The sequence below is a fragment of the Sander lucioperca genome, chromosome 8, assembly GCF_008315115.2.
Source record: "Sander lucioperca isolate FBNREF2018 chromosome 8, SLUC_FBN_1.2, whole genome shotgun sequence".
In the NCBI taxonomy this organism is placed as follows: Eukaryota; Metazoa; Chordata; class Actinopteri; order Perciformes; family Percidae; genus Sander; species Sander lucioperca.
In genome coordinates this window covers 40,097,400-40,124,637 of record NC_050180.1, presented here as the reverse complement: position 1 = coordinate 40,124,637, position 27,238 = coordinate 40,097,400, and the positions used below count along the sequence as shown (strand labels likewise).

The window sequence follows — 27,238 nt, the reverse complement described above, 5'->3', positions numbered from 1 at the left end:
AACCTACTAAGCCTCCCCCCCGCCACCCCTGGACAATTTGCACAATCCTACCCCACCCATACTGTTTTATTTATTTACAGATGTACAAACTGTAATTACACCTATACGTAGCCATATTCTACTGCTCTTCATACTATTCATCCTGCACATACACTTATTCTTACTACTTATAATGTTACCACACTGCACATAGCTGTACAAACTGTACATATCTGTCTATATGGTTTTTCTTATTATATATTCTGTTAATACACTGCATATATCTATATTATTCTTACTACTAGTATAATGTCACTGCTACTACATTGTGCATATCTGTACTTGTTCATACATTGTTAATATTACATAGCCATATTTATTCTGCTCTTATAACACTGCAATATGTTTCTTGTCCTGCCTATGCAACACCTGTCTATACTTGATACTGTATCTTGAATTGGACTTTTCTGCTTTTTTGCACATCTGGTTGGACGCAAACTGCATTTCGTTGTCTTTGTACTTGTACTCTGCACAATGACAATAAAGTTGAATCTAATCTAATCTAATACTACTGTGTAGATTAGTAGTATAAGTACAGCTTCATATCGTTTTTTTATGTAAAAAGTAACTATCACATAAATGTAGTGCAGTAAAAAGTACAATATTTCGATTTTTGGTGGAGTAGAAGTATACAGTGAAAAGTAGGCAATACTTGATTAAAGTACAAGAATGTTGGCATGTAGGCTGCAATTTGTTAATGTTTCACCTCTAACTGGACAATAATTTATCAATCCTTTCCAAGCATCACCATGGTGATCATTGATTCAAACATGTTTTTTAGGTATCAAGATTTTCAGATGCCACGTGGCTTGATAAGGGTCTCTCTCAACTGGAATAGAGGAGCGTAACTAGAAGGGTCATGCAGGCGTAGACGTACTCTCTTGTGGTGCTTTGATAAACTATATAAAGAGGGAATATCTTCCTTTACTGACAGTCATCAGCTTGTTCTTCTCTGTGTCAGCCACTCATCACCTCAGCAAAGGTAATTATATTTCAATTTATTATCACAATTTCATCAATAGGACATTTTATATTTTGAGAACACTTCATATAATTATATATATATATAATATTAATCTAAATATAAACCATAAACCATATTTATATTCTATAATACACTTACAACTTGCAGGATATTTTATTTGATAAATGGCTCACTGATCACAGTCATTAATTGTCTGCATTTATGTCCTTGTCTGCAGTATGTTGACTTTGTTTAACATCTTTCCACAGATGGCATCAGGCTTTCCGTTTGCTTTGTTGCTCTGTTTGTCCATCGGACTGTTGGCTCCATCTGTAAGTAAAAACTATGCAACTATTAATTTAAAAAACAACTCTATGTGTTGCACATGGAGAATAATGCAGTGGTTTCCTAACCTGTAAGATTATGAGACAGTTATTAAATAATGTTACTAGTTTTAATGTAGGCTGAGTGCAAACTGTAAGCTGAAACATTAGATAAGTTTGTTCTGTGAAGCACTTTGGGCTGCATGTTTGTATCAAAGGTGCTATATAAATAAAGTTGAGTTGAGTAGTCCTGTAATTAGACTGCTCGTGTTTAATACGTCTTTTTGTGATCACAGTGCCATGGACAAACCTCCTGCCCAGGTCAGTACAGTATCTCTGACTCGTTGCTCTGATTGTATTTGACTTGTTTGTTCATACAGTGTTACGTAGGGGTTTGTATTTTTTGTTGTGTGTGTGTGTGTGTGTGTGTGTGTGTGTGTGTGTGTGTGTGTGTGTGTGCGTGCGCCTCCTTCCGCTCTTCTCCATGTTGGTTTGTTGTGGATTTTTCAACTTTTCAAGATTTTACTAATCAAGGAATTTTCAGGGAGACCAAGATGTTGCAAATCATAAGATCTTAATTCAACCAAAGACCTGAGTTACTCTGCAGAGGAACTGAAGACATTCTCTAGCATGCAACTCATTTATACATTTGGGAGGATGGAGTCCATATCAGTACATCACGTGTTTAACATTAGGTACCACATAAGGCCATTGACCTCGCTGTCCCTGGATGTACACCCAGATGTTAAAGGAGAATTCCGGTCGATTTCAACACGTAGCTGTTGTTTGTAAATTAGGAGTGCTGTCAGTAGCGAGAAAAATGAAAACAATCGGTGCTGCCTACACCGTGTTATCCTCCTGCTAGCGTTAGCACCCAGGAGGCTGAAACAGGGCAGGTTTTAAATGTGCTTTTAGCCTCTTAACATGTTCGAAATGTCATTACAAGTGCCTACCCATGTGAAGTGATTCCTTCCGAGTGAACACAGTGAATCTGACTGCAGTAGATGTGAAAGAAGTCCATAAAAGTTGTAATAATTCAGCTCTGTTTAGTTCCGGTGTCGAGACGGAAAGACTTAGGGACCGTCTACAAACTACAACACCGAAAAGAGATACAAAAATATTTATTGATTTAATGATTAAATAAGGTAGTGTCTCCAAACCTACCTCAATTATAACTTGTCTCCTGCTAGTTGTTCTACAGCACTTACTTTAAAAAAATAAGCATATGCCTATTTTTGAAAATATGTTTGTATCTTTCTTCGGTTAGATTTAATGACTGGGTGCGCCTCAAGACTGTTTCCCCATGGCACTCTATAACATTTTAGAGCTGATCTTAAGCGAAGATACAAAAAGAAGGATGTCCTAGGGACCTCAAACTAGCTCTCAGGTCTTCAAAACTCAACATACCTTTCTCATTGACTAGCTGGTTTACAGTATAAATGCCTCTGTCACTCCACTGCTTACAAGCAAAGGGTTTGTTACCAGACATTAAGTGTGTATTGTGCCAAATTGGGGTGTTCAAATGCCACTTATTGGTGTAGCGCAGTTGCTCCTCCACCTGTTTAAAGTTGGTCAATGTGCTGGTAATAATAGGGCCATAGGTTAGCATACACTTTTTTGGACTCACACCTGCAAAGGCAAGGTCTTGCAGTCTTAGACCTCCAGTGAGGTTTTGCTCTATTTCTCTCCATGGGACTGTAGATGAAGGGTCCATCCACACTCTGAGGGCCCGTAGCTGAAAGGCTCTGTGGTACACTTTAAGGTTGAGGAGGGCCAAGCCTCCCATGTTTATGGTACGTTGTAAGGGTAGAGTATTTTAGCCTAGGTTGTTTATTATTCCAAAAATACTCCCAAATTAAGGTATCAAGTTTCTTCCAGAAATGTGTCGGTGGTGGTAAGGGGATCATTGTACTTAAGAAATTCACACGAGGAACTATGTTCATTTTAACAACAGCAATCCTGGAGTGTAGTGATGCCAGCAGCGCAGACCAATTGGCCAGATCCCTTTGAACACTACTTAGTATAGTTTCATAGTTGTCCTGGACGACTCGCTGTAGGGATGCGTGTATGATGATGCCCAAATATGTAATTTTGCTTTGGGTTGGTATTGTAACACTAATGGGTGAAGCCACATGCCTGTTAGTCAATAATAGAAGATTAGATTTATTCCAGTTAATTTTATAGCCGGAGATTGAGCCAAATTCGTTGAAGATCTTCAGATTTTTTGGAATAGAGTCCTCAAGATCAGAAATGTACAACACAATGTTGTCCGCAAATAATGATATTGAGCTGCTATTGGATTTAATCTGGACATTACATATTTTATTTTGCCCTATGGCTTGGGTTAATGGTTCAAGAGAGATTGCAAACAGCATGGGGGAGAGCGGGCATCCCTGTCGCGAGCCCCTCTCGATGGGAAATGGCTGAGAGTGCAGGCCATTGGTTGAGACTGTGGCAGTGGGATTTGCATATAAAGTACGTACCATGTCAATGAATTTGGCCCCCGAACCAAGCCACTCCATTACTTGCCACAAGTAGTTCCACTCTAGACGGTCAAAAGCCTTTTCCGCGTCCACTGATAAAACTGCGTCCGTTGTTGGAAGGTTTTTGGCTTCTTCTATTACATGAAATAGTCAGCGTACATTGTCTGCAGCATGACGCTTGGGTATAAAACCTGATTGGTCGGGGTGGACTAGCTTCTCAATAAAGCGCTCTAAGACGGAGATCAGCGCGGTGTTGGTTTGTTGGTGGAAAGTACCCATCTCTATGGCTGAAGTTAAAGCTTGTAAATAGTAGGTCCTAATATGTCAAAATACTGTAGAAGAAGTTTGGATGGAATTCCATCCAACCCTGGCGTTTTCCCTTTCTTAGCTGTTTTAATGCTGATTTAAGTTCCTCTAACATTATCGGTTGAACCAGTTCTTCTGCCTCCTCTGGGTCAAGAAGAGGCAGATTTAGTTCTTTTAGGAACTCCTGGCACTGTGTCAGATCTGGGTTGCAGGAGGATTCATACAACTTTGAGTAGAAGAATTGAAAAGTGGCGCTGATATCCTTAGGATGTGTTGAGATACCTCGGTCTGTGCGGATGCTGTTGATAGTAGCTCTGGATTTGCTTTGTTTTAATTTCAGAGCTAGCAATTTGCTTGGTTTACAGCCGTTAAAATAATAATTTTGCATCACTCTGTGCATTATGAACTCAGCTCTCCTTCTTAGCAGATCATTCAGCTCTGTTCGACTTGTGACTAGAAGAGTATGTGTAGATTTAGAAAAACACGTCTTAAGAGATTGCTCAAACGATTTACAGCGTTCTTCCAACTCCGCAATCCTTGCCTCTTTTTTCCTCTTCAAATTGACCGCAAAGGAGGATGTCAAATCTCTAATAAATCCTTTAGTTGCCTACCACATATATGCAGGGTCAGAAACTGAGTCGGTGTTAATTGATATAAATTCAGCCAGTTTGGTGTTAAATTCTGCATCAAAAGCTGTGTTCTCATTAAATTGCCATCTCCTAGATCTTTCTCCTAACATATCACAACAGAATGTGGTTATCAGCGCATTGTGATCAGACAGAATTGCTGGTTCTATTGTTATCATGTGAAACATTGTATAATCAATACGGCAGTGGGTGAGGTGACGTGTGGAAAAGTAGGTGTAAACCTTGCAAGTAGGATTGTGCATCTTCCATACATATGTAAGATTTCTGGGCTTTTGTGTGAGTGACCCCTGATCTATCCTGATTTAAATTTAGTATGCATTCATGTCTCCCCGTATACTTAGTGAATAATGATTGAGAGAGAGCAATTCATTGGTTAGGCGCGGGAAAAAAAATGTCATCATATGTAGACGGTGCATATACTGAAACAAAGGCTATTTTCCAGCTCCTTATTGTAGTACATATTTAAGATATCCTGCCTGATACGTCTTTACTACTTTTGTCTATGGTTAGTGTGCATTTCCGTGACAGCAACACAATGGAGCCCTTGGTTTTGGTGTCGTCACTAGATGAAGCAGCAACCTTAAAGTATTTATTTTGTAGACAATTTACATCTCTTTTACGTAAATGTGACTCTTGTATAAGCGCCACATCTATGTTTTTCCTTCTTAAATAGTCCAGGAATTTAGCTCGTTTGATCGGCCCATTTAGCCCCCTGATGTTAACTGAAAGGATTGCAAGCTCAGCTATCTTCAAAATGTACACGCCTACCTGTCTTGAGTAGCCTACCCTACCGGAATTCGCTGACAAATCTGTAGCAAAGGGTGAACTGTTAGCTTTGAGCAAGGTGTGATCTTATGATAAACATGAACAATGTTAGAAAAACCTTAGAATTTGGTCTCAATCAGCTATTAAATTCTGAAATAAGCTATGCAAAAATCAATTTATGAAATAAGCTATGTGGAAAACACACCAATCTAGTTGAAGTAACAAACAGACTATAAGTTAACAAACTTGGACTGTAAACTGACCAGCCGGCATTTATCATGTACTCTCAGTCTGGTTAAGCGTCCCTTTAAAGCTTGGCTTCGAAACTTACACACAATGTCCTCGGCTTTCATCATGCTCTTTTCAGCCCGGTTAAAGGAGAATTCCGGTCGATTTCAACATGTAGCTCTGTTGTTTGGAAATTTGGAGTGCTGTCAGTAGCAAGAACAACTAAAACAATCGGTGCAGCCTACACCGTGTTATCCCCCTGCTAGAGTTAGCACCCAACAGGCTTAAACAGGGCAAGTTTTTAGCGTGTTTTTAGCCTCTAAACATGCTGAAATGTCATTACAAGTGCCTCCCCATGTGCAGTGATTCCTTCTGAGGGATCACAGTGAATCTGACTGGAATATTGGATTGTATGAGTTCGACAATCGACTAGTGTGGACTTGACCGGAAAACAGGAAATAAACAGAGGTATGTGCACTGGCTGGATTAACACAACTTTTATGCATTTCTGTCACATCGACTGCAGTCAGATTCACACGTGGGGAGACACTTGGAATGACATTTCGAGCCTTTTTAGAGGCTTAAAACACGTTTTGGGTGCTAACGCTAGCAGAGGGTTAACACGGTGTAGACAGCACCGATTGTTTTTTTTGTTTTTTTTGCTACTGACAGCAGTCCAAATTTCCAAACAACAGAGCTACATGTTGAAATTGACCGGAATTCTACTTTAAATGTCCACAGAACATAGACTATAAAGTGAGTAGCCAGTGTTCATCATTCCTTACATTCTGGTTAAATATTCCTTCAAAGCTAGGGTCCAAACCTTACATATAGCGTCCTCAAGTCAAACTCGCTACAGTATAGTAGCCCAGATACCGTTAGTCCACAGCTGCTGGTTCCGCTATCCTCCGCCCAGGCGCCAAACGTGAAGCCCCGCCGCCGTGTTCTGGTTCCGTTGTCGGCAACAGGCCACGGTGCGGAGCAGCCCGTGTGGGTGTAGCGCGGTCCTCCACACCCAACTCCGGCCAAGAAACGCCAGCCTCCGTGGCTGTAGTGAAGGTGAACTCACTCACTCCGTGGATCGCCCCCAGGGCAGCCGGGCAGACAAGTGAGTCTGGGTTGCCTTCAGCAAGTAGCTTGTGTCACGTCGCTTCAAGCTCCCGAGGCCGCTGGACCGCGAATGCGATGCAGTCAGGCCACTCCAGATCTCGTTCTGTAATTTCCTGCATCTCTGGCTCTGCCCCGTTAACACGCTCTTCACTGCGTTGTAGATCACTGATTCAAGCTTTCTTTGTTGCCTTTCTAAGACCCGAGTGATTAGGTCCTCCATGTTGGTGATCGTGCTAGCATCAGTTGTTATGTTAGCTAACACTCCATTAGCTGCTGCCATACTAGCAGACCTCTCCGCACGAGTAGACAGTCTCGGCGACAACAAGACCTGCTCCTTCGCACCTGCGGGCGCCTCACTGAGTCATCGTGATAACAGACAAAACGATTTGGCGTCAAAGAAAAAGTAATAGACCTGGTTATATAATGAAATGCGGAGGTGAAAGCGAGAGCTTAGTCTTCTGCAGCCATCACGGTTGCCGGTCACATGATCTCCTCCGGCGGAATTGTTTTCTGAAACGGCAAAATAGCACCAGGGAACATTTGTGCCTGAACACCCCTCCTCTTTTTGCTGAACCGCCCCCGGGAGCGCAAGTTCATTCCCTAATTTACCGACGTGAGTCTGTGGAGGGAAAAGTCCGCTGTGCGTCGGTGTACAAAGTCAATTGCGCTGGGTGGAAGATAGGGCCCTCTGTTTTCACTCAGAAGCCTCACATGGGTAAGCACTTGTAATGACATTTCAAACACGTTAACCCCTGTGTTGTCCTCCCGCCCACTATGCAACTTTTTCTTTATCTCGGTCCAAATTAAAAAAACTTTTTCCTTCATTTTTGTCACTTTTGTCAGCGTTCTTTTATCATTTTTTTTCAAATGCTATAAAGTAGTGAACTGATCATTTAATTTACTTGTGAAGAGCGTTGTATGGAACCACCCACGTTAGTTTGGACATTTTGGTTGATAGAAACTCAAATTAATTTCTGATATAGAAACTTTTAGACAATGGGTCAAATTAGACCCGAAAACAACAGGAGGGTTTAGAGGCTAAAAGCAAGTTTAAAACTTGCCCTGTTTCAGCATCCTGGGTGCTAACGCTAGTAGGAGGATAACACGGTGCAGGCAGCACCGATTGTTTTCGTTTTTCTCACTACTGACAGCACTCCAAATTTACAACGTTATGTGATGAAATCAACCGGAATTTTTCTTTAACTTCCCGTACATCTGCTCTTCACTGATTGCATCACGCGGAAAGATATATTACGTCCTGGTAGAGATTAGGGAGAAAAAAATGATGTTAGGTTTCTGAAGGAAGGATGGGAGGAACTTGTAGCAAAATTATCTATATAATTTATAAATAATACAAACAGAAGACATGCAACACTGCCTCACAGAAGTTAAAAAACAAAAGACAGCTTGCTACGGACAGGCAGAGGTGGATCAACTTCACATGCTTCACTCAGCGCAGTCTGCTGCCGGCCGGCACAATGAAGGTCTCCTCCCTCCTTTATCCAGGGAGCTGAGTGAGCACAAGCAATAACCAACTAGCTGGAGAAGGGAGGGAGGAGGCACACACACACGCAACAAAAAATACAAACTGCTACGTAACAAGAATCTAACTTTCTCTTTATTCCAACATTGTGTTGAAGGTTCCTGCCCTCCTGGTTGGACTCAGTTCGGCTCTCGCTGTTTCAGCTTCAACTTCCAGGGAAAGAGTTGGACCGATGCAGAGGTACAGCAGTTTTATCAAGACTGTACTTGTATTTCTATTTATTATAAGGATCCCCATTAGCTGACGCCTAGACGACCAGCTAGTCTTCCTGGGGTCCAACACTACATTTAATCAGACAATATTAAAACATTTCATAACATATACAGAAAAGAAAAGAAATAAAAGAAAAGAAAATACATTCAACAATATCTGTCTAAAAAACTTAATGACAAAAAGAAGATAATTTACAAATTAAATTAAATGAAAACAATAACAAACCAAGCAAATTGAGAAATATCTTGAAAACTAAGTTATATATTACAGTATATTGCATGGCTAACATTAAGGTGGCTTACATTGACAAAGACAGAAATTTGATATTTTTTCACCACACAATCAGAAACCTCATAATAAATAATTTAAATGAAGGTAAGATTGGACTTTATTTTTAAAATGGTCCTTTCCTGTGATAAAACGAATGTTACTTGGGATTTTATTCCACAAAGAACTTGCTCTGTAAATGATTTTTCAAATTTTCAAGTCATTGGATTTTGGTAAAGGTAACATCATCTGCCCCTTACTGGCTCCTCTTGTTAAATAAGTATGGATATCTGAACTGTAAGTTATGTTGTCAAAAATAAATGATGGTGTCTGACTCAACACTCAACCATTTAAGACATTCATGCATTTTAATAACATTGGTCCTAGAATTGCATTTCAGAACAAGTCTAACAGTTTTATTTTGTGCTACTTGAAGTTTTCTAAGTAGGGTTTTTGAAGCAGATGACCAGATTAGTGAGCAATAATCTAATTGGCAAAGAACTAAAGAGCAAACAATTTGCCTTAGTAAAGAAGAGGGTAGGAATGGTGAGCATTTCCTTGTGATGGCACCTGCTCTACCCATCTTAGTAACCATAAAGTCAATGTGATCGGACCACGACAATGCACTATCAATTCGTAGTCCTAAAAGCTTAACTTTATTTACTTGTTTTATAGATTGGCCTGCAACTTCAAGATTCAATTCAGGTCCATGTGCTAATTTATGTTTAGAGCCAAATACCATGCAGACTGTCTTTGATGCATTTAGCACAAGTTTGTTTGATTTTATCCAATTAAGTACGATGCTGAGCTCTCTAGATAGAACCTGATTAAGCTCAGAACATGTGGATGTGGCATAATGGAGGGTAGAATCATCTGCATATATTGTTAAACTTGCTTGCCCAATTGCAAGTGGCAGATCATTGGTGAAAACTGCAAAAAGAAGAGGCCCTAGGCAACTCCCCTGTGGAACATCACAGTCTAACGCCTTGCTGTTTGAAAAAGTGCCATTGTAATATACTCTCTGTGATCTACCGGACAGGTAACTTCTTAAAATAGCTGAGTGTTTAAAACCATAACAAATAAGTTTACCAATTAAGAGATCATGATCAATCACATCAAAAGCAGCACTGAAATCTAGCATAACTGTGCCCACATATAATAGTGGGCACTGTCCTGATCTGTAGTGGCGGTGTCCTCTAGTGGCCATAGTAGTTATGACAGGAGCAAAACATAAATCACTTTACTTCCTGCTTTACTGGCGTCATAACTACTACGGCCATTAGAGGGCGGCGCCACTATAAACCTAAATATGAGTACTAATTGCTGCTTGAACAAACGACTTAGGGGACTATGAATTTCGGGGAGGACAGTCTCTAAAAGTATTAATACTTTGTTACAGTAAAAGTCCTGCATTGTCCAAAGGTATGTCAGTATATAAATGAGATGTCCTGAGATCACATCTGTTAAAATTGTGATTAGGTTTATGTATTTTTCTTAAATGTTTTTAACCTATTATATTGTCTCCATTAGATCTTCTGCAAGGCCGCCGGTGGGAATCTGGCCTCAGTCCACTCAGAAGAGGAATATTCCTTCCTCAAAACCTACATTAAACAAGTGAGCGGTGTAATCGAACGGACCTGGATGGGAGGCTTTGACTCAGTGCAGGTGAGACTTTTATCATCATAGGAAGTGATGTCACTCGTCTCTAAAGGTATCGAGAAAATGAAATTTGATGAAAGAAATAAAGAACAGAAAGAGTAAAATTACTCCAAATATAAAACAGAAAAAGGAGGATCCTCTTTTGATTTTACTTTAACTTTGAACCAATCTCTCTCCTCCAGGAGGGCGTGTGGATGTGGTCTGATGGATCCAAATTCGACTACAAAAGCTGGGCTCCGGGGAAGCCTGACAACGCCGGCGGAGTCGAGCACTGTCTTGAGAACTATCAGGGTAAAAAAAAAAACAACATATAAAACATATTGTCTTTTAAATAAATATGATGATGCAACAATGACCTCTAAACTTATAGCAGGTGGTCATATTTTTGCAGTCTGAATTATAAGACATTAAAACTCTGGAAACTCTCTCTACAGACAAATGGAACGACAACTCGTGTCCCAAAATACTTCCTTTTGCGTGCTCCAAGAACATGTGAGGCCTCCCGCCATCATGATGTTGAAGATGATGATCTGTCTGAGCTGGACAAACACATAATCAGTTATTGGACTTTTAATCTAGTAAATAACACAAAATGAAATACAGAAAACATTTAAATACTCTGACATCTTTTCCATTTTAGTTTAGTTAATATTGTCTGTCAGCTCTGTCCAAAGGTAACAACATCCACCTACCAGACATGAGTGGTGATGATCTTCTCATCCAAAATGTCCAAATAGAAAATACAAATCCAAATGTTGTCAGAACGTTCTGTGATACAAGAGGAGTTTCTGGTGTCTTTATTCATCTGTTTTCCTTCACTTTATAATCAATAAGCATTAAAAAATAAAAGACATATTGTCACAAACAGTGTCTGGTCCTGACTTACTGACTCTTGTTTTCTTTAAAGTGACAAATAGTTATATAATTATGAATAATATGTTATTGCCTTAAATAATTACAATAAAAACAAGGTTAAAGGTGCCCCGCCACACAAATTTTCATTACTTTGAGGTAATGTCTGAAGTTCTACCATGGACTCTGTACCATCTTTTGTGGAAGAAATGCCTTGGTTACCTTGTTTCAAGCCATTCTAGCACAGTATAGAAAGCCTGCAGGAAGACTCAGCTTAATTTGTGCCAGTTCTCATTAATATTCAACGAGCTAAGCTGCTTGACTGTGATTGGCTAACAGCTAGCCAATGAGAGCCTGGCTATCAGCATCCTTTACCCAGCGCAACTGGGCGAGCTCATGAATAGTAATGAGCTCAGGCAACATCACGTCAGACTGACCAGCTTTTGTAATTGGCCTGATTTCTCCGCTTATTTCTTGTCAGTGGCTAGAGCTGACAGAGGAGGTAGCAGTTCATTTTCACATTCACCACATAACACACATGGACCTAACATATTTCAAAAATATTTGTGTGGCAGGGCACCTTTAATATACTAATCCAATATACAAATAAACACATTGATGAATAGATTAAATAATAGAGGTGTTGAAATTAATCAAATAATCGATGCATCGAATTGTGGACATGGACGATGCTGCATCGATAATCGGCCGGGCCATAATCGATTATTTCTGTTTACAATTTAATGTAGGCCTAACAACCTTTCCGTTTACATATTCTGTTATGTTTTGCACATTCAGGAAGTGCCATGTGCTCGGTGCTGTAGTTTTATGCATCCAATTTATTTAGTATTAGAGCACTGCAGAATGTTTGGTTTTTGAAGCTTGACAAGCTATGAATTAAATATCCTATATGGCTTTAATAGAAAAATTTATTTGACGCATCATGATGCATCGTGATGCATTGAGATATCGAATTGAATCGCTGACATGATAATCGTAATCAAATTATATCGGGAGATCAGTGAAGATTCACACCTCTATTAAATAAGGACATAAAGTTTATTTTAAAGGGTTGCATTTCTTTTTCTTTCGAGTCATGAATTTTCTCTTACGGGATAAAAATACAGTTTTGTGTGTGACCACCAGGTGGAGCATTGACACAGGAAATGTTTATAGAAATCAACAGCCACAGGTACAGGTGTGTGGCAAAGGGGAAGGCAAACATCTTTTTACTGTGTCAGCAGTATTGTTTGATTTGTGTTTAACTGTAGAGATAAATTAAACTTACCTGAGATGAAATGGACAAACCTGAAATATACCTGTGCTACGGTGAGCATGTAAGCATGCACAATCTGACTCTATAAGCTGGCCAAAACATAATCAGTAATTGGACTTTTAATCTAGTGAATAACCATCCATCCATCCATCTTCATCCGCTTATCCGGTATCGGGTCGCGGGGGTAGCAGCTCCAGCAGGGGACCCCAAACTTCCCTTTCCTGAGCTACATTAACCAGCTCCGACTGGGGGATACCGAGGTTGGAGATATAATCCCTCCACCTAGTCCTGGTCTTCCCCGAGGCCTCCTCCCAGCTGGACGTCCCTCCACCTAGTCCTGGTCTTCCCCGAGGCCTCCTCCCATCTGGACGTGCCTGGACCACCTCCCTAGGGAGGCGCCCAGGGGGCATCCTTACCAGATGCCCGAACAACCTCAACTGGCTCCTTTCGACGCGAAGGAGCAGCGGCTCTACTCCGAGCTCCTCATGGATGACTGAGCTTCTCACCCTATCTCTAAGGGAGACGCCAGCCACCCTCCTGAGGAAACCCATTTCGGCCGCTTGTACCCTGGATCTCGTTCTTTCGGTCATGACCCAGCCTTCATGACCATAGGTGAGGGTAGGAACAAAAACTGACCGGTAGATCGAGAGCTTTGCCTTCTGGCTCAGCTCTCTTTTCGTCACAACGGTGCGATAAATTGAATGTAATACCGCACCCGCTGCGCCGATTCTCCGACCAATCTCCCGCTCCATTGTCCCCTCACTCGCGAACAAGACACCAAGGTATTTGAACTCCTTCACTTGGGGTAAAGACTCATTCCCTACCTGGAGAAGGCACTCCATCGGTTTCCTGCTGAGAACCATGGCCTCAGATTTAGAGGTGCTGATCCTCATCCCAGCCGCTTCACACTCGGCTGCGAACCGATCCAGTGAGTGCTGAAGGTCACAGGCCGACGATGCCATCAGGACCACATCATCCGCAAAAAGCAGCGATGAGATCCCCAGCTCACCGAACTGCAACCCCTCTCCACCCCGACTATGCCTCGATATCCTGTCCATAAATACTACAAACAGGATTGGTGACAAAGCGCAGCCCTGGCGGAGGCCAACTCTCACCTGAAACGAGTCCGACTTACTGCCGAGAACCCGGACACAGCTCTCGCTTTGGTCGTACAGAGATTGGATGGCCCTGAGAAGGGACCCCCTCACCCCATACTCCCGCAGCACCTCCCACAGTATCTCCCGGGGGACCCGGTCATACGCCTTCTCCAGATCCACAAAGCACATGTAGACCGGTTGGGCATACTCCCAGGCTCCCTCCAGGATCCTTGTGAGAGTAAAGATCTGGTACGTTGTTCCACGACCAGGACGGAATCCGCATTGTTCCTCTTCAACCTGAGGTTCGACTATCGACCGAACCCTCCTTTCCAGCACCTTGGAGTAGACTTTACCGGAGAGGCTGAGAAGTGTGATACCCCTGTAATTGGCACACACCCTCTGGTCCCCCTTTTTGAAAAGGGGAACCACCACCCCGGTCTGCCACTCCTTAGGCACCGTCCCAGACTTCCACGCAATGTTGAAGAGGTGTGTCAACCAAGACAGCCCCTCCATACCCAGAGCCTTGAGCATTTCTGGACTCTTTTCCCCCTTTGCCCCTATCCCTCAACATTTCTCCCCCTCCTCCACCCTTCTCTCTCCCATTCCAGCGGCTTCCCTCTCACCCATCATTCAGGTCCTGGCTTCTCCAAAGGGACAGAGACCACCTCAAAGGACCCCAAATCTCCTACCATGCTTTCATTCTACAATGCTCCAGAGAAATAGACCCACAACAACCACCTCCAACCTAACTGACCTCACGGAACCTGATGTTGTAAACCTGAGTGGTCCACTTACAGGTAAAACCCACACCACTCAACAAACCACACCTCCGATCAGGCTGAGACCTTACACACGAGCACAAGTCCAGAGCCCTCTCAACTTTGCCTCTCCGTCACTTCCAGCTAAGACAGACAGACATACTCCAACTACTAAAAAAATGACAGCCTGGACTTTGACCCCCAAAGAGAGATGGCTCATCATAGGAGATTCCAACTTGGCCCGCATTCCACCATACACACAGTCCTATATACAAATAGACAGTTTCCCTGGGGCTACTTTCAACTACTGACCAAAGTTAAAGTTACTAATACAGTTGAAAAACTGGTGCTCTCATTTGGAATCAACCACAGAGCCCAGAAACCTGACAGCATCACCATCCCCCAACTAAAAAAGGCGGTGAAGATGGCTGAGGTGGCATTTCCCAGAGCCAAAATATTTATTCCCCTTCTCAACTTTTCACGTGCCCTCCCACACCAGGACCAGGCCAACTTGGGCGCTCTGAATGACTACATCTTGTCCCATCATGCCTACATCCCCCAACTCTCCAGGAAGCTCTTCTCAACGGAACAAGACTTTGTACACTGGACCCACTCCATGGCTGGTCACATGTTTGACAGTTGGCTTGTCCATTTAAACACGCAGACCCCGAAAACATAGGAGAAAAAACGGGGTTTAAAACATTAACTATAATTTTTAAGTCATTAACTTGTCTAACTCTTTTCAGCTAACTGCAGCTCAAACCTCACTGCTGAATAAAGGCCTGACCTTTATTCCTTCCATCCATAAGACTCACCATAAATGTGCCAAGGACCAAACAATACTGGATTTGCAAGAGTATCATAGACGACTGAAATTGGCAGTTTACTATGAAGGTAAATTAGATAAAGAGCACTTACCTTTCATTCCCAAGTCAACCTGGGCTCCCTCAACTGCACAGCTTTTACCTGAAATTTCAACCTTAATCAATTCAGACATTCAAAATTTTTTTCACTTACAAGGTAGGTTGGACTAAGCCTAATTTAAATAAATTTGAATTCTAAGCACTTATCCAACTAAAAGAGAATACTGATATCGTTATAAAGCCAGCAGATAAGGGGAGCTCGGTTGTCTTGATGGACAGACAGGACTATCTCTGGGAATGTTATAGACAACTTAATGACAGAAACTATTATATCCCACTAGATAAGCCCATATATAAGGACACTATTCCTTTAATTGAAAAAAGTATACAATCATTATATGATAACAAATCTATTAATAACAAACAAAAATCTTACCTCCTGAGCAGCAAGGATCCTCGAATGAGACTATTTTACATTTTGCCAAAGATCCACAAAAATGCCTCGGATTGGAGCGTACTGTTCAAAATTCCTCCAGGACGTCCTATAGTGTCAGACTGCGATAGTGAGACTTACCATATAGCCGAGTTTATAGATTATTACTTAAATCCCCTTTCTAAATTACACAATAGTTATATTAAAGACACATTGGATTTTTTCGAAAAAATTAAACAAATTAAAGTTCCCCCCTCTGCTTTTCTATTTTCTTTAGATGTAAATAATTTATATACGAATATTCAGACTAATGAAGGCCTTCTGGCCATTAGGAATATTTTTCAAAAGTATCCAAATAAAAAAAGACCAGATAAGGAACTATTGCAACTACTTGAGATTAATCTCACTAAAAATGACTTCCAATTTGACAACCATTACTTTCTACAGGTCAAGGGTACAGCAATGAGGAAGCGGTTCGCCCCTTCCTATGCAAATATATTCATGGCAGAGTGGGAAACTTGTGGGCTTTGGCTTCTTGCCATAAAAAACCATTACAATACTTTAGATATCTAGATGATATATGGGGCATCTGGCAATACTCGGAAGAGGATTTTAAGGTGTTTTTAACCACTCTCAACAATCACAGACAGTCAATCTCACTTAAGTCCACACTTACAGTAAGTGGTACAGACTCTATAGATTTTTTAGATACCACAACTTTTAAGGGTACAGATTTTGCAGAAAAACTACAATTGGATATCAAAGTGTTCTTTAAAGAAACTGATACCCACGCCTTATTATTTAGAAACAGTTTCCACCCAAAACATACTTTTGCCGGATTGGTTAAGTCGCAATTATTAAGATTTGATAGGATCTGTACTAAGACTGAGAACTGAGAGGATTTTAAGAAAGCTGTTAAAATACTTTTTTCCACTCTCACCAGCAGGGGGTACACTTTTACCATGCTTCGCAAAACACTGAAGTCTTTCAAAGGGACCAGACCAATTTTTTTGGATCCTATTCTACCAATTGTCACTACTTATTCCTCAGCTAATGTTAAATTTGTGAGGATTAAAGGATTACAGAATCATTGCTGCCTTTAGAAAAAATCAAAACTTAGGAGATATTCTCAAAGGCAGAGCACAAGGGGATTTTTTCAGACACTACAAATTTGTGCAGAACCAAAGCAGTAAAGAGGTTTTTAATACACAAAAAAACACAACTGTTTACTCAAAAAACTGTGTTTATTTAATCAGATGTAAACAGTGTTCCATTCAATATGTGGGTGAATCAGGAAACACTATATTTACTAGGTTTACACAACACAGATATAACATTGGCAAACAGAAAAATTTACATACCCCTCTAGTGCGACACTTTGTAGAACATGGTTGGACCAACCTGAGAGCCACCATATTGGAATGTAACCCTAATTGGACTGTCAAACAGAGGAGAAAAGCCGAAAAACTTTGGATTATTAAACTAAGCACTCATTGGCCCTCAATGAAAGGTGAGATGGCCTGGATTTGGCTCATGTTTATGGTTAGTGCATTAATTCTGCCGCCTACGGCGTCAGAATTCCATTATCTAACTCTCTAGTGAATAACACAAATGAAATACCTTAAATAATAATAAATAATTTGGAGTTTATGACATCAGGATTTGAGTCAGAGAGAAAAATCACAGTATCATCAGCGTACAGTAAGTATTTTGAGTGTTTACACACTTGAGGGAGATCATTGATGTATAAAAGAAAAAGTAAGGGTCCAAGAATGCTGCCTTGTGGAACGCCCATATCACAGACTAAAGGTTGGGATGTTGCATGATTAATTTTGACAGCTGCAACCTGTTCATCAGGTAGGAAGAAAGCATTTCTATCACAGATGAAGAGAATTTCAATGCGTGAAGTTTGTTAAGCAGGATCTGATGGTTTACTGTGTCGAAGGCTTTACGAAAGTCAATAAAAATAACTCCAGTGATGTGACCTTTGTTAAGAGAGTCACGTAATTGTTCAGTGAAGAGTAGTAATGCCGACATGGTTAATCTCTTCACACGAAAACTGTTCACAATCACTGAGCCAATTGTTAGTTTCAAGGTAAGAACTTAACTGGTTATGCAACTTAGACATTGCTGGCAGTATTGCTATAGGTCTGTAGTTTGAGACAAGATCATCAGATTTAAAAATTGGAGTAATTTGTGCTGTTTTCCAGTCAGCGGGAAAGATAGAATGCCTGATACAAAGATTGATTAAGTGCTGAAAGAGAGGTACGAGGCTATCAGCATGAGTCTTTAAAAAGAGAATGTTTAGACCATAAGTATCACGGGCATGAGAGTTTTTTTAGGGAGTGCAGGATTTTTACACCTCCTTCTGTGAAATTTCAGAAAATGAGAACTGATCAGATGTTGAGGAGAGAACAGGTGAGAAAGAGGAGGGAGTGGCAAAATGTGTTGCCAGTTCTTTAACAGATGATACAAAATAGTCATGAAAGCACTTGCAATCTTACCCTGTAGTACACTGTAGGAAAATTTGAATGTTGACATTCTTTTTCTTCTCATTTTTGCCAGTGATGACCTTAAGGGTCTGCCATAATGTCTTCGGGTTGGTAGCAGATTGGGTAATCTGCTGTTGGAAATAGACGGCCTTAGCCTTATACAGTTCAACAGTACATTTATTTCTAATTTCTATGAAATTATTTTTGCTCTCTGGTGTTAGACTTAACCTATACATTTTAAGGAGAGAGGCCTTCTGTTTAACGAGTTAAAATATTTCAAAATTTATCCATGGTAATTTACTCTGCCTAGGTCGAACCTTACTGGTAGTGGTATATTTATTCTGTATTTTCTGAAATTTAGTGTGAATTGTCAATTTAGTGAAATTGCGTTAGAATTTGTTCTGGATTTTCCAGTGACAGCTCGTCGCTCCAATCAGTAGCACTGAATTCAGCATTGAATTGAGGTAGTTTTGAAACTGGTATTTTTGGTACAGAGTGGGGGGCATGAGTTTTAGAAGATTTTATGATTGTCCTAACTGCATAGATGAGCGAATGATATGAAATAGCCACATCTATGACACCAGACATTACATATTTTGAGGGCTGATAAATTGATAAAGTCCGAGTTTCATTGCAGTGGCTTTCAAAGATTTTGATGAGCCATCATTTCAGTCAAGGTTGCTATCGCCCAGAATTACAAGCTCCTTTCTTATAACAGATTTAATTATGTCAGAAAGCTGAGATAGACACTTTCACTGACATTTGGAGGCTTGTAGGTGACAACAATGGTGATTGCGTGTTGGGGTGTAAAATGTACTACTAGTTTTAATGTTTCAGTCTCAAATTTTAATATTAGGTGCGCACTTATTTAATTTCTCTCTAAACGTTAATGTTCTGATCGATACAAATCTCGTCTGTATATTAATTATGAAGTTCCCTTCGAGCAAACGTTAGCTTAGCTTAGCATAAAGACTAAAAACATGAATCTCCTCTATGCAGTCTGGGAATCTCCTGGGCCTGATGGCCTTCCGATTGAATTTTATAAAAAGTTTTCCACTAACACTGCTCCTATGCTGCTAAATATGCTGATGAATCCCTATTAACTGGGATCCTCCCCCCTTCTCTTCGGCAAGCCTCTGTCACTAGCAGGCAGAATAAATTCAGTCAAAATGAATGTTCTCCCTAAGTTTCTTTATCTTTTCCAGTGCATCCTGGTTTTTATTCTAAAGTCCTTTTTCCACAACTTTGATACGGCAATATTACAGTTCATCTGGAACAAAAAGGTGCCACGATTACCCAAGACAGTCTTGCAAAAACACAAAAAAAGATGGGGGATGGCACTACCTAATTTTTTATCGTATTACTGGGCAGCTAACCTGCAGATGGTTATGTACTGGATGCAGGTGGCTCCTGACAACTCCCCTGTTTGGTGTCTAACGGAGTCCCTGTCATGCACACCTGCCTCTCTGTCTCAACTAGATTGAAGTCTGTAAAAAGGGTTAACCCTAACCCAGAATTGTCTCGTCTACCCTGCGCATTTGGAACCAATTCTGTAAACATCTGAGAATTAAGACCCCACCACTGTGTATGCCACTTAGTAATAACCCCCTATTCCCTCCCTCAACGAAGGACAGTGCTTTTAGGCTGTGGCTGCAGAGTGGTTTGTGCTCAGTAAAAGACCTGTTTATAGAGAGTGTTTTTGCTTCCTTCCAGCAGCTAATAGAGAAATTCCATCTTCCTCATAGTCACTTTTTCAGATATCTACAAGTAAGAGATTTTTATAGAAAGACGTATAAAGATTTTCCACGCATCCCAACCGCCACTCCTATTGATAGAATCTTAAATATTCCCCTGACAATGAAGGGCGGGGGTCTAACCTTGGCCGTATGCACGGCTCCTCAATATGTGCGAGACATGGAGTTATTCAATGTAAGCTCTTACACCGTGTGTATTTGACAAAGGTCCGATTGTCCCGTGTCTATCCTAATACTGACCGACGCTGCGACAGATGTCAGCAGCACCATGGTACACTTTCACATATGTTCTGGACGTGTCCCTCCCTACATACATACTGGATTTCTATATTCTCTTCTGAGGCGGGTGGGGAAGGGAAGAGGTTGGTTTATAGTCCCTGTATTGTGTTTATATTAGACTTGCAATGTCATTGTGGAATGGATTTCTACTATTTCATGACGGAAATGACGGAACATCTCGCAAGACCTAGTAAACACAGCGCACGCTGTCGTCAGTCATTGTTTTTATCAGAGAGTGTTGATAGTAGTCAAGAAGGATGTTAGGCCTGCTGCTGCTGCTGCTGCTAGATAGCTCTCTGTCTCTGCTCTCCCCCTTCCCTCTGTCTGTCATTAATTGCAGGAGTGATCCCTGGTGTGCGGGAGTCAGGGTTCCAGCTGCAGCTCATTCACCACAATCACCTCAGCTTTAAATACCCCAGTCAACTTTCCACTCATCGTCAGATCATAGTCAAGACGACCACGTTAGTCTAGCTGCTGACTTCACCACTTTGTATTAAGCTCTTGTGTGTTTTGCTCGCTCTGATTTTTCCTGTTTTTGACCACAGCTCTTGGAACCTGACTCCTGCTGCCACTTCACTCCTGCTATCCACCATTCCTGCCATCCTCCATTCCGGCCATTCCCATTCCTCCTCTCCACATTGGATCTCAGGATTATTGGACACGGACCTTGGATATTACGGTACCTCTCCCGCTCTGTACCCTGGATCTGAAATCATTGGACTTGGACTTTGCTTTTCCGGTTGCTTTTTGATCTTGGACATTTTACAATAAACCTGTTAAACTTCCATTTGGCTCTGTGTTATTGTCTGCACTTGGGTTCTACCTTAGTTTCACTCATAACAAAGGATCGTTGTCATTACTCGCTGAACGAAAGAAAATACGATGGCTAGTACTAAGAAGATACTGGCGCTGTCAGCTCTCAGGCTTCTTCTTGTGGAAGAAAAAGGAAACGCACAGGAGTGGTTCAAGATGTACGGAGCGTTGTTTTTTTCCTCCTCCATGTCACCTCCGGGGCTCCGTAAAGATGCGCCCACAGAAAAGGAAAAGACAACGTAAGTATATGATTATTAATGAAACGGCGAGCTAGTCTGTACTGTTTATTAACTCTTGAAGTATAATGACTGTATTTGGATGTTTAGCAGGCTACTTAGACTTTGGAAATAATGTTTTAAACCCCACCATGCACGCAAGTTTAAACGCGAGCAGCACAGAGCTGTGTGTCTGGGTGGCTGCTTTCAGCGCGATTCATTATTAGGCAGAGCTAAGCTGGGCCAGTGTCAAAATGCTTTATAAAAGTGTATTTTCTTGGACTTGTAATTTACAGGAAACCGTACGCCGTCTTCACAAATCGGAGACAAATTGTAGGCGCTACAAACCGGAGCAAAGGTAAGATTTAAAGAATATGCTTTCATTCTGCTGTATAAGGATATAGATACGTTAATAGATCTTCACAGTACATTTTGTTTTCACAGACTAACTCGCCTCATAAGGAGGCTGTGACCTATTTGCTCGGAGCTATGTCTGCAAGTCCAGATTTACATGATGCTGATAATAACGGCATTGTGCGTAAATAACTTTTCTTGTTTTCTCATTCCTTGTTTAATTTTACTGTGACTTATGTTTGTTTTTTATACCACTCATTTAATTGTTTTCCAGCTGCCTGTAATTACGAGACAGTAAGCAGGAGCTTCAGGTAGAAACAACCAGATCTTGCATCGCAGGCGGAAGCTGTGAAGAGTTCAGCTTGGAGTCCAGTGAGAAGAAAGAGGGTAAGATTAGATACGTTTTGGTCAATGTCACTATTTTTCAGGTGCATTAATAGATGTGTTGTGTCCATACACAGTGCATCGCGCAGTACTGATTGTCTGTATTGATTGTTTTTACAGCTGCTGGAAGCGTGACAGAGTGTGCTGGATGGATTGTGCGTCCTTTTCGCAGCCAGCAGAAGTACAGGGCAACGCACCACAGACATCTGCAAGACGGACCGAATTAAGACAGAATGCCGCCAGTTACCTTTTAACCATTTGTTGTGTAGGCTGTGTTTGATGTGTGCTAATAAACCTCTTCTTTTGAATAGACATCACGTTCCTGGCAAATTTTCCTTTCCTCAATAAATTCATGTCCTTGATGGTAATATAGTGTAATCCATAGCATAACAATGACATGTATATACAAAATAATAGCATATATATATGCTATTAGTATATTTTAATACGTAGTAGTGGTGTGACAGTTTCCCTCTCTTCCTCCTGTTTCTATGTAACCTTTTCTGACTTTACTGTTTTCTATGTTTCATTCTTTTTATTGTATGATATGTTGATTTATTCTTGGTTCCTGATGTAAAGCACTTTGGATACCTGCTGGTTGCTGTAAAGTGATATATATAAATAAATGTTGATTGATTAAACCAGCTTAGTGTGGTTCGCTTAATGTCAATTAAATGTTCCAGTCTTTATATTAATGTAATAGGATGTGATGGTCAATGTCGCATGCAGCATTAAGATCTAATAAGACAAGTATGGAGACAAGTCCTTTGTCTAAAACAGTTATGTATAAATTAACTGATTAGCGAGTACCTTCTCAAGGATCAGAGAGAGAAAGGGGAGATAAGATATAGGTCTGAAGTTGACCTCTGGATCAAAAGTGTTTTTTTAAGCAGAGGTTTTATCACAGCTACTTTAAATGACTGTGGTACATAACCTGTTCAAAATGTTGCTCAAGTAAAAATTAGGAAAATATTCTTCAATATTTACAATATAAAGTACAATATTTCCCTCTGAGTTTTGGTGGAGTATGAGTATACAGTAAAAAAAAAAGGCAATGCTTGATTAAAGTACAAGGACATTGGCATGTAGGCTGCAATTAGTTAATGTTTCCCCTCTAACTGGAAAGTAATTGTGTAATAAAAGTGTTTACTTGTTCCTTGATCCTTTCCAAGCATTAACAATATCGATCAGTGATTCAAACATGTTGGGTCTGTAAGCAATCCTTCTCCTCTCGCCTCTCTCTCCGATAGAAAGAGACAGGATGAGTGGGGAAAACCGTGGTAATTGTAGCAGTGCCGTCTCTGTGCTCTAAAGTTGGCTAAGACCTCTGGATCAAGAGTGTTTTTTTAAGCAGAGGTGTTATCACAGCTACTTTAAATGACTGTGGTACATAACCTGGTCAGAATGTTGCTCAAGTAAAAGTATTAGGAAAATATTCTTCAAATCAAAAGTCATCATCTTAATCAATATGCACGATAGCTCCTTTCAAAGTGTTATATTTAGTGCTGTCAGTTAAACATGTTATTAACGGCGTTAACGCAAACCCATTTTAACGGCGTCAATTTTTTTATCGCGGGATTAACGTTCTTCTTGGCCTAGCAAACTTTGTAGTTTTTTTCACATGCTGTTGCAACAACTAGTAACGTTAGAAAAACTACAACACCACACTGGATCTAGCTAGACCGGAAACTAAACAACAGGAACGCCGCACACACTCGTTTGGGCTTGCGAGCCGGTCAAAGAGTAGTACATACCTGCAAACTAGTCGCTTTTCGGCAAAAATCGCCGTTTTGAACGGGGTCCGAGACCTGGTGCTAATACGGCACCGGTGCCTTAACGACCGTTATCTACCAAGAACGAATAGCAACGCGGATTTCGGTGCCTTATTTAGGTGCCACTTAAATACCTGCGCTTCTCTCTGATGCTCCGAAAACAGACATTAGGGGGAACTGAAACATCGCCACACGGGACGCTAGTTAACACTACACTTAGCAGCAGGTAACGTTAGCCTACTGTTAGCTAGTCAACACTACACTTAGCAGCAGCTAACGTTAGCCTACTGTTAGCTAGTCAACACTACACTTAGCAGCAGTTAACGTTAGCCTACTGTTAGCTAGTCAACACTACACTTAGCAGCAGGTAACGTTAGCCTACTGTTAGCTAGTCAACACTACACTTAGCAGCAGGTAACGTTAGCCTACTGTTAGCTAGTCAACACTACACTTAGCAGCAGCTAACGTTAGCCTACTGTTAGCTAGTCAACACTACACTTAGCAGCAGCTAACGTTAGCCTACTGTTAGCTAGTCAACACTACACTTAGCAGCAGGTAACGTTAGCCTACTGTTAGCTAGTCAACACTACACTTAGCAGCAGGTAACGTTAGCCTGCTAGCTAGCTAGCAACTGGAGTAAACACGGTTAAAATGCTGACAGCTAAACGGTGTAAAAGTGTGACTGTATTTCACTGGAGACAGGGCTCCAGACTAATGTTTTGCCTTGGTTGTGTTAGGCCTACTGCTGCTAGGTAGCTCTCTCTCTGCTCTTCCCCTCCCCTCTGTCTGTTCTTAATTGCAGGAGTGAAGTCTGGTGTGCAGGAGTCAGGGTTCCAGCTGCAGCTCATTCACCATAATCACCTCAGCCTTAAATACCCGGTCAACCTTGCCACTCATCGTCAGATCATAGTCAAGATTACCATGTTAGTCTCGCTGACTCAACCTGCTTGTTTTGCCCTTCATGTTTTTGGCCTGTTCAACTTATATTTTCTCCTGTGCTACAGATTATCGGAACCCGACTCCTGCCTCCGCTTCACTCCTGCCACCACCATCCTGCTTTCCACTACTGGACGTCACATTTGGACTCACCACGGACATTAGGACAGTACGGTATCACACCTGCCACCACCATCCTGCTTTCCACTTCTGGACGTCACATTTGGATTCACCACGGACATTAGGACAGTACGGTACCACTCCTGCTCAGAACTCTGGAACTGTTTCCCTCTCTATAGACCTGGACCTGCTCTTCCCCTATTGTTGGAAACCTGAACAATTTAACTTTATAATAAACCTGTTAAACCTTCTCTGGCTCGGTGTTATGGTCTGCATTTGGGTTCAATTCAGTTTAAACCGTGACAGGTTGCACTGGTGCACATAACTTTTTTTTATTTAGGTGCACCACCACAAAATTTAGGTGCACCCAAATTTTTCCTCGCGTCACCGTTAATGCCACAATTTCAAGGTCACCTTTTTATCACACTCCATATACATTCATATATATTATGTAAATTATTTTAAACAAGAATAAGTGTCTGATTCTTATCAGATCTTCCACTAGTCCAGGACTAAAAATTATATCTCTGTATTTTTCGGCTGAATGGATATATATCTCTGTATTTTTTTACAAAGTCAGCTAAATGTTCAGTTTTAAGTCAAAGCCACTTTTCACAATCTTTTATTAAAACAGATTGTGATTAAAATAAAATGCAAAGACAGGGTTTCCTTCCCAGTTTGAAAATATACAGCTGCAACACATGTAAATTAACTTATCTGAAATAAATAGCCTAGGATATATTTAAAAAACATATCTCTGAAAAAGCTCTTTGTTTTCAACAGTAACAGACTGATTAAAAGAGAGAGAGGGCGCCTGAATAGCTCAGTAGCTCATATAGAGGTTTACTCCTCGACGCAGCAGCCCGGGTTCGACTCCAGCCAACACGGGTCGACTGCGCTTTGACGAGTCTGTGGCGTTACAAACGTCTTGTGTATGAAATGTCTGAATCATCACTGTGCTGCATTTTTATGATAATGTGGCCATGGATCACATCTCTCGCCCAGATCCAGCAGGCTCCGTCTCACACGCTATTACTCAACGAACTGAAGTTACTGTAGTTCCATTCATTAACTTATTCTGTGTTTTTCGCCATGGCGGCCGCAATAACAGAGTTACCAGCGGAAACTGGTACAAATATAGGTTTCCCTCTCATACTTAACAATATACAGCTGTGTTAATAACAATTAAAACTGTAGACAAATGTTAGCAGTGTGTGGACCGGGCACAGGCGATCTCTTTCTCATGTTGCAGGGGAGCCGTGAGTGAATGGGGGCTGCGCGGAGAGTAAGGCCGGTTACACACTGGATGCGTTGCGCGAGCGTGTCAGTCGCGTGGCGTGTGCGTTTTTATTTCGGCTCCCATGTTAACAGGTTAGAGCTTACACACTGCCTGCGTGAGACGCGCCTGAGACGCGTGCCTGCTAGAAATAGAACCGACGCCTATTTTTCACGCGAGACGCGAGCGTGTTGGAAGCGTTTCCAGGCAAAATAGAATAGGAAATTTAGACACAAATGCATATTAATAAATGACATCTTGATGTTTGAAAGTCTCGAGGTTTTGACATCAATGTAGATATAAATGTAATAAAAAATTTCAGAGAAAAGATTTTCAAATATTGCACCTGTCATACAGAACGAAATATTCTGTAACATATTTTGCAGTCAATACTGCCGACATTGTCTTGCTTTAATCAGATCAGTAGCTATATATTTATGTTTAACAACTCTCTCCCCATACGTGGAACAAGCCGATATATAAAGGGTAGGATAGGCTACAATAACAACGTAGTGTGTTCTGAGTGACGGTCCAGCTACACAAAGTTGTAAACAGACAGCCCACTTACCCATTTTTCAGACTTGAATGTGTCGGCGCTACGTCCCGAGATCAGCCCTCCATGTACCTAGCAGCAGCAGCAGCAGCAGCAGCAGCGCCACGTCAGACACGCTTCTGGTGTGTAGAACACAGAAAAATCCACGCAGCCGCCACGCTTCTGAGACGCAACAGAAACGCCACGCTCGCACGACGCATCTAGTGTGTAACCGGCCTAAGAGAAGAGATCCAAACACAGGCACGGCTTTACAGAAGGAATGGGTCATGTAACGCAACATTAAACCGTATCGATATAAACGATATCGCTTCGTTCGTGGAGAGGCAGCGGATGCGAGGATGTTAGGTGCACCGGTGCGACCTAGAAAAAAATCTTAGTCGCACTCTTACAAATTTTGGTCGCATGTGCGACCAGAATTTTTCATGGGCGCAACCCACATACTCAGCGCTGCTGCTCATCCCACA

The 27,238-nt window shown here is 41.3% G+C and overlaps 2 protein-coding genes across 2 annotated transcripts in view; one reads left to right on the top strand and one right to left on the bottom strand.

Moving 5' to 3' along the window:
• LOC116046602 (galactose-specific lectin nattectin-like) overlaps nt 1-27,238 on the bottom strand; it is a 253,084-nt gene that overhangs the window by 10,343 nt on the left and 215,503 nt on the right. The gene's annotated exons all lie outside the window — the stretch shown is intronic.
• Nucleotides 895-11,307, top strand: LOC116046604 (galactose-specific lectin nattectin-like). The gene is made up of 7 exons (XM_036004132.1): nt 895-1,021; nt 1,242-1,335; nt 1,623-1,647; nt 8,506-8,588; nt 10,419-10,553; nt 10,730-10,838; nt 10,982-11,307. The coding sequence occupies exons 2-7, from the start codon at nt 1,243-1,245 to the stop codon at nt 11,041-11,043; spliced, it is 507 nt and encodes a 168-aa protein (XP_035860025.1). The 5' UTR covers nt 895-1,021; nt 1,242; the 3' UTR covers nt 11,044-11,307.

Coding starts and splice junctions, on each gene's coding strand:
- LOC116046604 (XM_036004132.1), top strand. CDS start 1,243: ATGTTGACTTTGTTTAACATCTTTCCACAGATGGCATCAGGCTTTCCG. Junction 1,648..8,505: donor TGGACAAACCTCCTGCCCAG/GTCAGTACAGTA, acceptor ATTGTGTTGAAG/GTTCCTGCCCTCCTGGTTGG. Junction 8,589..10,418: donor AGAGTTGGACCGATGCAGAG/GTACAGCAGTTT, acceptor TGTCTCCATTAG/ATCTTCTGCAAGGCCGCCGG.